The 10,853-nt window shown below is 36.2% G+C and overlaps 4 protein-coding genes across 4 annotated transcripts; all 4 read right to left on the bottom strand.

Annotated features, from left to right (window-relative positions):
- Window positions 1-1,229: 1,229 nt before the first annotated feature.
- On the bottom strand, window positions 1,230-2,010 carry LOC117784034. The gene is made up of 2 exons (XM_034621633.1): window positions 1,512-2,010; window positions 1,230-1,454 (listed from the first exon to the last, which is right to left on the bottom strand). Exon 1 carries the CDS (start codon window positions 1,854-1,856, stop codon window positions 1,554-1,556), a length of 303 nt encoding a protein of 100 aa, XP_034477524.1. The 5' UTR covers window positions 1,857-2,010; the 3' UTR covers window positions 1,230-1,454; window positions 1,512-1,553.
- Window positions 2,011-3,098: 1,088 nt separating this feature from the next.
- Window positions 3,099-4,151, bottom strand: LOC117783499. The gene has a single exon (XM_034620915.1). It carries the CDS (start codon window positions 3,969-3,971, stop codon window positions 3,249-3,251), a length of 723 nt encoding a protein of 240 aa, XP_034476806.1. The 5' UTR covers window positions 3,972-4,151; the 3' UTR covers window positions 3,099-3,248.
- Window positions 4,152-4,970: 819 nt separating this feature from the next.
- Window positions 4,971-7,349, bottom strand: LOC117784294 (venom serine protease). Its single transcript, XM_034621992.1, has 4 exons — window positions 7,116-7,349; window positions 6,620-7,052; window positions 5,707-5,875; window positions 4,971-5,632 (listed from the first exon to the last, which is right to left on the bottom strand). Exons 1-4 carry the CDS (start codon window positions 7,323-7,325, stop codon window positions 5,272-5,274), a joined length of 1,173 nt encoding a protein of 390 aa, XP_034477883.1. The 5' UTR covers window positions 7,326-7,349; the 3' UTR covers window positions 4,971-5,271.
- A 1,192-nt stretch (window positions 7,350-8,541) lies between these two features.
- On the bottom strand, window positions 8,542-10,195 carry LOC117785154 (venom serine protease). The gene is made up of 5 exons (XM_034623060.1): window positions 9,924-10,195; window positions 9,535-9,859; window positions 9,306-9,404; window positions 9,080-9,245; window positions 8,542-9,020 (listed from the first exon to the last, which is right to left on the bottom strand). The coding sequence occupies exons 1-5, from the start codon at window positions 10,146-10,148 to the stop codon at window positions 8,630-8,632; spliced, it is 1,206 nt and encodes a 401-aa protein (XP_034478951.1). The 5' UTR covers window positions 10,149-10,195; the 3' UTR covers window positions 8,542-8,629.
- Window positions 10,196-10,853: the final 658 nt, after the last annotated feature.

Below are 10,853 nucleotides of genomic sequence, written 5' to 3'. Positions count from 1 at the left end.
TTATCAACATTTACTTGGCTTTTAAACACTAAAAAAAAATCCATGCACACAAGGGTTTCATCAGATTAAATTAAGATAATTATACATTCGCCTGATTAAATTAAGATATTTATACAGACAGAATAAATATATGCTCCAAGTGTACCTAAAAGTTGTTCAAAAATTTCGATTTATTGTTGACTTCGAGATCCACTAAATAACTATAAAAGTATACATTTCTATGAATTTCGAACTCTTCAGATTTGATCGATTTTTTTATCGGCAAATATTGCTCGAATAATAATTGAATGAATTTTTAAATGAATTTCACTTTGAAGTGATTCAATTTTTAAAACACATTCCATTATCATTCGAATATAAATATCGACGAACAAGAGTAGTCTGCGATGAGTTTAGCCAGCGTAGTTCCCATAGATCATTCTTCGTCTAAATTCTCCCCAGCGAACTCGTGCCTTATCAGACTTGTATTCTTGATGTAATGAATGCCTCACCCCAAGTACGCACATTCTTTTTCGATTCAAATTTGACTCAACATTGGGCTTTGCGATATACATATACTTGTTCTCCATTTTGGTAAGTCCTGGCCGCTTTGCAGCTGTCTGCATATAACGTTGCGAGAAATACGGATCTGGAATCATGGCGCGAATATCGTGGAAATGTTGATTGCACAAATTTATTGATGTTGCAAATCGATGCAATGTGGCACAGTTTCTGTGTAATAAACCTTTCAAGTTATTCATTATCGAAAACTTGCGGGTGAGACCGATCGAAATTTTGAATTTCTGTAAAAGAGATCGTTCTCTATGACCCAAAATAAAACTATGATTTAGGCCGTATAATAAACTCAACGCCATATGATAATTTTGTATATTAAATTATTGTCATGACATGCTACAAATAAATGTAAAGAAAATTGCTACACTTTGTGTCAAATTGGACCTGAAGTCGATCTATTATCGTTCTTAATGCGGTATATACTTAGATATAATAAATATAAATAATAAATAAAATAATAAATAAAATTAACGGTCACTAGTAGTTTTTATTATATAAATTATGTTTAATAAATTATCTTCAGTCAACCCAAAGAATCTAATTTTCATAAGCAAAAAAAGATTAAAAATTAAAATAAATTTTTATTTCGAGTATACGTGGATCTTATTAAAGCACTAATATTAAGAGCATATTGGGTTTAATATACTATTAGTTAGTGGTATGAAAACAAAATATTTTTTCTTTTGTTGTTGAATAATTTATAATTTTTATTTGATTTGTTTGTACAGTTATTATACACCTCTCTTTCTGTAAACTTTCTTGATTCTCTGATAGTATCTGGTACTTGGAACTTTGATACTAAATCTGCGTTTTTCTGTTGAAACTTCCTATTGTATCATCTGGGTCTTGCGTATTGTTTCTGCCGACAGTCATCTTTATAGACCACCAAATCGTAAGTACTTTGAAAATATTTTATAATAATATATTAATACATATAGATATATAATTTTACATACTATGCATTCCTTGATAAGTTTTTTTTTCGGTTATCTTGCTTTCTATATATCGTGAGTGCCATAGACCATCCGTCGCCGGAAGTCTATCCAGCGATAGCGAGGATTACGATGGAACATTGTTGGCTGCGCGGTTTGGCTGCGTAGATGATGTTTTAAATAGTTTTCCACATAGCTGCTTGGTGCATGGTGATATTCGGGATTGGGTTCAGAGATTCTTTTCCGTTTGTTAATTTTCGAAATCTGCTCGGCCTTGGCACTATCGCGATGATGAATGTAACGCCTTGAACAGTAAATGTTCGTAAAGTGTAATTGAGCATCCAATTTAGTTAAGCACTTCGAAAACATTATTAAGATAACTTTTTAATGCAGTTGAATGAATACGTTCGATTTGGATGTGCTTAGATACATAGTTTTTCTAAAGTACTAAATTTTAGTTTTCACTTAGTGTGTGTCTATAATAACAGAATACACAATAAAACGACAACAAAATCGGTGCTATAATGAATGGAGCAGTTTATTTTGATAGTAAACTCTCTGCAATTCGATGACGTTTGAATTAATAATACTACATTTATTAAATATTTTACTTTATGCACAATATATATTCTCTTGTTAATCTCTGAAGAGCACTTGCCCCGTTCTTGTGCTACTTAACACGAAAGTTTGCTCTTCAGAAACTAGCGACATACTTTGTAATATTTTCACGTCCTTTTTGTGCATAAAAGAGATATGGAAAAGCAAAAAGTGGCTAAAGAAAGGGACCGAATACAAATAAGAGTGCACTCAAGTAATACGCTTCATAATTTTTATTGTCAAGTCTTTTAGGGTTTGGGATCTTGTCGTTGTTGTTGTTGGCCCACTTGACAACAAAAGCTGTAAAAGCTACAACAACAACAGCAACAGCAGTAACAGCAGTAACAAAGCGAAATGGAAAAGGCAGAAAATGAAGTGCAGGCGGCAGTACAAGAGATTGCAACAAAGCAGAACAGTATTTTTTACAAAGCAGCATAAATTTTATAATATACAAAAAATCAATGGGAAAAAAAGAGGATGCCAGCGCAAAAGGATTACAGCCAGGACATGGTCGAGGGTCCTGCGCCAGGACAGGCCACTTCTTATGCAAAGCACTGGCCCACTGCTGCCAACCTCCAACCTCCTCCTCCCACTCTCTTGGCCAAGTCATGCAATTAACTTGCCCTGCAAATTCTCTGATTTCGTTGTGTTGTGCTCATTGTTGTTGTCCTTGTTAAATTGTTGCCGTTTCTAGTGTTTTGAGAGTTCATTTTGATGTATAAGTATATACACATATTTTTATACCTTTTTTTTTTTTTGTATATTTTTATTAAATCTGCAATTGTACTTTACACTTGTTGGTGTAATTAGGCACAAGCTTCTCTTTGACTGCGACGATGACTTTGATGTCCGCCGCGTTAAATTGGGCTAAGTACTTGGAACCGAGAAGTACCAAAGGTTTCTTAATTGTTTAATTATATTACGCGTTGTGACTCAAGAGCAATGCACTAATTAGTATAAAATAATTACAGCAATTGAATCAATACAAATACAATGCATTAGTCAGTCATTCAATTCTGTTTATATTTCGATTACAGATTATATTTATAGATAATTGTTATACGAATAATTTATAAGCGAAATCACCAAAAACATTCATAAGGCAATTGACAGTTTTTAAAATGGCTTGAATGTTAAGAATTTCGTAGATGGCCAGAATTCGATTTAATAATAACTCGATCCACCATATACCAGACGATGTCGAAACTCTGCCCAGCAATTGCGATGTGACTTATAGGTTTGATAAGGAGCGATTACTTTCCGGGATAGATTAGACAGGCTATTGAAAGGTCTTTGCCTGGAGACCCGCTTAAGAAGATCCTCATCTGCCTCAAGTTGATGCTTCCGTTCCTCGTCATTGCTCTCCGGAACACCAAAGACGGCATCGCGAATGGTCCTCGTCCTTATCACATCGTCCTCGTTCTTATCCTCATCCTGCTCGTCATTGTAGTAACCCCGCTTAGCGCTGGCTTTCTTGGAAGTAGATTCCATCAACTGAAATCTATCGACTGCAGCCTTCTTGCGAGATTCGGCTTTGGTCTTTTTCTGCGAGAAATCCCTCAACATCGCAAGCCGCTTTGCCGAGGCACTTTTGGCCGTCAGTATATTATTGCGCCGCGGTGTAATGCCCCTTCGAGCCGTCGACATGCTGTGGCCAACGGCGCTGCCAAATTTCTTAACATTGTTCCAGCTGCGGTTCTGCTGCATCAGTTGGATGGCCGCAAAGGTTTCCTCCCGCTGTGGCCACGCACGGATGTGGGTCAATCTATTGTGCAGGCTCAAAGGATCAAAACTCTTACACGTCAACGTTCGACCGCTAAAAGTACGCGGTGGTGCATAAAGCGAGTGTGCGAGTCGCTGCACCGCTGAAAAATTCTTTCCCGGCATTCTGATGAAAAGTGTACAAAAATTTTTTAATTTTTTTTCTTTTTATATAGGTATTTTTTGTTTTCCTAAAACGCAAAATTTTGGTCTATAATGTAGAGCTAGTTAAATGAAAATGAGACTATAGCCTACACCTAACGATATCTGGATTGACACTAAACGAAATGAAAACCCATGAGCTGAAATTCAATGTATCTGAAAAAAGAAACTAGTTTCAAAGAACACAACAAAGATTTCGTATATCTAAAATATGTTAGTATTTTTATTTTTATTTATGTATTTAATTGCATACAACATAAATATAGAAAATATATATTTAAATATGTATTTGTTTATTTTTCTACTTATATATTTATTTGTGCATTTATTACCAGCAAAATTCAATTAAAAATCTGCTTGAGCTGTGTTTTAAAGAACAACAATGCAAAAATATCTCAAATAACCATTTTCCTAGACACATGAAATTTTATTAATTTTACAACAGGCAGCAAACAACATTGGGAGGATTCAGTCATTGGGGAATTATGAGGGGAGGGGCATTTGGAAGGAGTATTTGTGGCCTTGAAGGCCTATGCAAAATTTAACGCAATTTTAAGATAACAAAGAGATGACAACAACAACAACAAAGACAACAACAGAGTTGCCAAGTAATTGAGTTAGCACACAATTACAACAACAATTATGAGCTGCATTTTACAATAACAAGCAAATACAACAATAACAAGAGCAACAATAAGCAAGGATTAAATACTCTTTGGGAGACGAAAAAATAAAATTTTAAAATGTATATATTATATATTATTTTTACATATTAAGTAAACAGTACAAAAGTTATATATTAGTAAAAAAGTAAGCATGAAATAACGATGTTTAATAATGCTTTTATATTGAAATATTTTAATATAAATTAAAGCATAAAAACTATTTAAGGTTTATCTTCTTTAATTTATTATTTGAGTTTCTTAACAAAATGGCTAACAGATGGCATATACTCAACTGGGAAAGAGTATAAATTGCCTGTAAAATTTTATTGTAGTGCGTGCGAACTATGCACAGAGGCTGAGAGGAAATAGATAGGCGGGAGGGGGGCTGGTTTGTGTGTAGTTTAAATGTAGGCAAAACATGTCACTGCTTTTTAATTTAAATGCAAATTAAGGCTTTTGTCAACACTCGAAGTCTGTCAAACTGAAGCGTAAGAAGAGCTGCTGCAAGTGAGGAAGCTGCTGGAGCGGCAAGTGCCACAGGGGGAATACTAAGATAGTTGTCTGGCAATCGTCAAGCTTCTCACAGTTGTCAGCCGCATCTATCGAACGCACACGGAGTTGCCCACATAACCCCGTATCCAGTTGAGATGCGCCGAGACTCGAGTGTTGACCCCAATGCCATAGCTCTGTCCACAGGAGCGTCCATAACTGATCACGCCGAGCAGGAACATGCGACTCCGCTGGCGTAGAATAACAGGACCACCCGAGTCATATTGGCAGGAGTCCTGGCCCAGTCCCGTATGATCGTAGGTACACACCTGATTGGGGTATATGCTGGTGTTATATCGAGCACTGCAGTCCGAATTTACAATTGTCATCACTTTGGCCTTTTGCAATGTGTTCGATTTGGCCGATCCAAAGCTCAGGGTTCCCCAGCCGGCTATATCCACAACCTCATAGCTTAATAATTTAAATAGTAGTAGTAAATTTAGATATTAGAATTTAGGGAAAAACTTAAAATTAATAAAACTTACAGTTGTAATTGTCCAAATGGTAGACAAATAGGTGCTACACCGCGGGACCATATGATAGATCTAACAGTTTGAAACAGGGCAATATCGTTTGTAACCTGCACGCTGTTATATTCGGGATGCTTAAAGATCCTTTGTATGGCATATTGAGAGGCAAACATCGATTCCCTATCTGTGAAGAATGCCATGAATATCATGCAGAATGCACTGATGAAAATAATGTACTAAAGTCAAGATTTTGTTCTCAAAACATCAAATTTTTAAATTAAGAAAACACATCTTGGTTTTTAGAACATTTTAAATACGACCAAGTTCTTATTTTAGGAATAAATGTTGTTGAAATTAATATAAAAATATAATAATATTAAAAATGATTATTAAATTTATGACTTTCTATGGATTTTTAAATTTTGTTACGAGCGGGATTCGAACCCGAAAAAATGCGTCGAGAACATCACATTCTTAAATTAAGAAAACACATCCTGGGTTTAAGAACATTTCAAATACGACCAAGTTCTTATTTTAGGAATAAATGTTCTCGAAATTTAAATAAAAAATAATAAAATTAAAAATGATTTTTAAATTTATGGTTTTCTATGAATTTTTAAGTTTTGTTACGAGTGGGATTCGAACCCGCGCCTTGCTGCTTCCTTTACACAGCTTGAAGCGGTTTCTCTAACCAGACCGCCACGGGTCCACTATTTGTTTAATATGAAATAGTACATAATTATACTTTCCTAACAATTAAAGATTTTTATTCTTGTATTAAGAACTTTGATTTGTTAGATTAATATTTTTAATATAAGTAATATGGTCATAAAATGGTCTAATTTTAAGAAAACAATATTTAAGATGAATGTGCTTGATTTTAGAAGTTGGTCATTTTTTTCACTGTGGGGATATGAGAATCACTTACCAAGCCTGAGATCATGGACTCCGATCAGTGCCAACCACCGACTGGGCATCGGCTGACGATCCGTGCAATGGGCGGCGGTGACTATGAAGCGATCACTGATAATGCTGCCACCGCAGAGTATGGGTATATTGGAGTTGACATCCCGTAGACCCACCATCGAGGGGAACTCATGCTTGGCCGCCTCCACGCCGTTGGTAATACGTGTCGGCTGTGACCAGCCACAGTCGCAGGGCACACGGATTGCCACCGCCTGGCAGCTCAGTCTGGCACGCTGCTGTGTGGCGCCACTGCTCGACTGATAGCCAAAGGCCAGAGTCTGAAAGTTGGACGTACGCGTAACTTGCCCCATGCGGCAAAAGCGCTCAGCATCACGGAATTGCATGTCTCCGTCACGTGAGATGTACAAGAACTTGGACTGACAGATGTCGGGGAACTGAAAGTTAAGTCCGGATATCAAAAGAACCAAAAACTGCCAGAGAATCTGTAGGAAACTCACCACCTCGAAGCGACAACTTAGCTGTATCACATGGGAAGCAGGTGCATGCAACTGATAACGACAGCTACTACCGGCTGGAAGGGCTCTCGGATAATTCGAGCTGGTTATATTGATGACCTGATTTGGCTGCAAATTGTATTGCCAGTTGAACTGCTGCGAGTTAGCCAGGCTAAAAAGCGATAAGAGCCAAGGCAGCACTTTTTTTAACATTATTTTTGATTACTTCTTCAATATAACTGAACTGCAAATGCAAACGAAGTTGTAGATCGTGCCAGCTTATATGGGATTCTTAAAGCAATAATGATCATTAACATATTTACCGTATTTTATATTTATAAGCCATATATTATATTTAGTAAACTGCGATTGCTTAAGTAGATTACCAAGTCAATGTCAAGCAATGTATTCGACTATTGTCTCATTATTCAGTCGAAAGATTGTTGGCAGTAACAAATAACTGATAATTGAACAAAATAAATAAATGATAAATGATGCTCATTATACTCATAAATGGGGTATTATAGCTGATGCTTCTGTAGCTAAAATTTCTAATAAATTCATGTCTTGCAATAAATTAAAATCTTAATTGTTTTAGAATTCCAAATACATATTTTTAAATACATATTTCAAATACGTTACATTACATTAGAGCTTGTATATAGAATAGAGTGCATCGATTTGTATGGGCTAAAAAAATTGACAAATGGTACCCCATATTCGTAATCTACGGTCAATTCTAAGATGTTTTCACCAGGAACCTATAGTTCTAAAATCAATTCCTACTCCCCGCTTTTTGAGCTGAAAAATATTTTTAGCATGATTTATTACCATATCTTTAACTCGTGTTTCAAATACAAAGACAAATTGTCCTTAAAACGTAATTTTCTTCCCAACAAGCAGTTAAAACGCAAAAATTTTCAACTCAAAAAGCGATACATAAATCTAGTGATCTATATTGTTATAAAATTGTAAAAAAAAAAAACTAAAAGCAGTCGGCAAGGAAAAAAAAAAACTAAGTATAAAAATTAAGTTTAGACTTAAAAATAAAACTAATAATAAATAAAAATTATAAGCTGTAGAGAAAAAAATATAAAATTAGAACTGGGGTATGCAAAAATTATAAGTGATCCAACATTTGTTGCAAGGATTGGGAATAACACAGAAAAACCCAATCAGATCAATAATATAAGTATTTTTTATTAATAGATTACAAATATATTAATTATTACCAAAATTTTAATAAAAATAGATCTTCTGTTAAATGACTGTTTTTTCTATTTTTAAATTAAGTATATTTTCATAAAAGAGATTTTTCATTAAGCTCAGCCATATTAATTAAAGCATAAATTTAAAAGAACTTGTATCCCATATAAATTTATAGTCAATCCTATTTAAAAATCGCATGTAGGGTATTTTAAAGTGTACATAAGATAAATATATTGTTTTTATTTACATTTTCAAGACGTATCCTTGGAGATTTACATTATTGTGGCATACTAACCGCTTATAGAATTTTACATACTAGATACAGCGCAGTTGGAGTTACCAATCGTATTCCGTATCCAGGTAATATATGTTGTGACTCGGGTATTGACGCCCGTGGCATAAGATTCGGAGGCACATTGTTTGCCGAAACTGATGACACCCACAAGGAAGTGCCTCGAGGTTCGCATGATGACCGGACCACCTGAATCGTACTGGCAGGAATCCCGTTTGTTGCCAGTGTAATCATTTGTGCAAATTTGGCCAGAGTTGATGGTGGCCACACCGCTGTACTCCGTCTGGCAATCCTGGTTGTTAATAACCATAAGATTGATCTTCTGCAGAGTAGGAGAAGTGTAACCGGCAAAGGTTGTGGTGCCCCAACCAATTACATCAACAGTGTCATAGGCAAAGGAACTTGTACTGCAAAAACAAAACTATTTAGTTAAGAACACTTGAGGAACGTTTAATGTGTTACTCACGTGCCCTGAGGGGGTAGACAAATCGGGCCTACACCACGTGACCATTTAATAGTGGCAGCCGTTACCAACACTGCGATATCATTAATCACATTGGGATCATTCACATACTGTCCGTGTCTTATCATCTGCTGTATGGCATACTGAGCGTAGTAAATAGAGCTGGTGGCTAAAAAGCTCAGTGTATAAGTTAAACTGATCATTCAGTTAATTATATACTTATACTTACGATTTTGTAGATTATTGGTGCCCGCAATGGCCACAATGTTGGTGGCTTGGCTAACCTGAAGCGTGCAATGAGCAGCGGTAATAATATGACGATGGGAGACTGAAAGATAAAGTCAATGAAAGAGGAAATTAGAGAATGAGAGGGAAAGTTGCTCAGCTCTTATCACTTGTTTTTGACACATTTCTTCTGTAAACAGTGCTTATCAGCCGTTAATCTTTTAAATACCCACCAATTACACCGCCACAGAAGGTGGGAATATTACTGGTTCTATCCTTGAGTGCCACCATGCTAGGAAACTCATTGGCCGCTGCCTGCTGGCCATTGGAGATCCGTGGACTGGCCGACCATCCGCAATTGCAGTTCTGCGGTTGAACGGTCACTGTACATCTGAAATTTCCCGATACGCTGCCCGTCGAAATGTAGGCAAAGACGAGTTCCGTGAAAAGTGATTCTCTATTTAAGGTGCCGCTGCCGCAAAAGTTCTCAGCGCCACGCATTAACAAATCTCCTTCATTGTCCACCCAGAAGTTATCCGTGGAGCACTGTCCATTATTCTAAAAAGAATGAGGTAACAGAATAAAAATGGATAAGGGTTGTTAATAGGAGAAATGCTCTTACCGATGGCAAGTTTATAGTGCACTGTATCTTGATGTAGTGATCCGTTGGAGCGATGAATTTGTAGCGACACGAGGTGCGTGCCGGATAGTTTTTGGGGTAGTAGGGCGACTCGACGTAGACGGTGCCCTTTTGCAGTGGATAGGTGTTATCGCAGCCCTCGAAGTAACCCCACACAGCAGGCAGCAACAGCAGGCAGCTGGTTAAGATTAGACTATGGCTCAGCATTGTGACAAGACCTTTTCGCTTTCGTTGCCACTACTTAACTGTGCGAATTTGAATACCGCCCCCAACTAATATCAGTAGCTAAGACAATCAAGCATAGTCAAAGCTAAACCCACAAACACTTTGCTTTATTGTTCTGCTATTAAACGGAACGGCAGTTGATAAAACAAATGTTGTGGACATATTGCGTATACGCCACGTATCGAACACGATTTTCCATTTCAATGATTCTACGCTGCACTTGTGCAAATATAACGGAAAACGTTACCCCACCCCGACCTCGAATTGCAGTCGCTTTTGAACTTGGCATTTACCATAAATAAGTTCTAAGCATTCATAATTTTATGACAGCCGTCGTTTTATTTTTTCTTTTCAACTTAAATGAGCGACAGGTGATAAGAGCTGAAAATTTACATTGTCAGAAAAGTGACAGCAAGCGAGGGTTGATTGGCAATTACATAAATAAATATTGGACAATTTTATATTCAAAAATGTATGTGTTTGTTGTTTTTAGTAATATATTTCTTAATTATTATTAATTAAATTAGATTTGATATAATTTACTGATATATAACGCCCTTTTATAAGTTTATTGAACGCCCCTCAATTGTTTACTTTATGTCTTATGGAATTTACCATAGACCTAGTTAGAAGAAAATTATTAAATAATTAAAAGCTTAGAGAACTGTTACCTTCGCCTTCTAAATC

This window comes from Drosophila innubila (assembly GCF_004354385.1).
Source record: "Drosophila innubila isolate TH190305 chromosome 2R unlocalized genomic scaffold, UK_Dinn_1.0 1_C_2R, whole genome shotgun sequence".
NCBI lineage: Eukaryota > Metazoa > Arthropoda > Insecta > Diptera > Drosophilidae > Drosophila > Drosophila innubila.
Note: the sequence above shows the minus strand (reverse complement) of the source record. Positions and strands in the feature narration are given on the sequence as shown.

What these genes read in the sequence shown, in the direction of transcription:
- LOC117784034 (XM_034621633.1), bottom strand. Translation starts at nt 1,856, where the DNA reads ATGTTTTCGAAGTGCTTAACTAAATTGGATGCTCAATTACACTTTACG.
- LOC117785154 (XM_034623060.1), bottom strand. Translation starts at nt 10,148, where the DNA reads ATGCTGAGCCATAGTCTAATCTTAACCAGCTGCCTGCTGTTGCTGCCT. An exon ending in CTTCTGTGGCGGTGTAATTG is followed by an intron (nt 9,405 to 9,534) that starts GTGGGTATTTAA and finishes TTTATCTTTCAG; the next exon opens with TCTCCCATCGTCATATTATT. An exon ending in CACCAATAATCTACAAAATC is followed by an intron (nt 9,246 to 9,305) that starts GTAAGTATAAGT and finishes TGAGCTTTTTAG; the next exon opens with CCACCAGCTCTATTTACTAC.
- LOC117784294 (XM_034621992.1), bottom strand. Translation starts at nt 7,325, where the DNA reads ATGTTAAAAAAAGTGCTGCCTTGGCTCTTATCGCTTTTTAGCCTGGCT. An exon ending in AGTCCATGATCTCAGGCTTG is followed by an intron (nt 5,876 to 6,619) that starts GTAAGTGATTCT and finishes CATTCTTCACAG; the next exon opens with ATAGGGAATCGATGTTTGCC. An exon ending in CCATTTGGACAATTACAACT is followed by an intron (nt 5,633 to 5,706) that starts GTAAGTTTTATT and finishes TAAATTATTAAG; the next exon opens with CTATGAGGTTGTGGATATAG.
- LOC117783499 (XM_034620915.1), bottom strand. Translation starts at nt 3,971, where the DNA reads ATGCCGGGAAAGAATTTTTCAGCGGTGCAGCGACTCGCACACTCGCTT.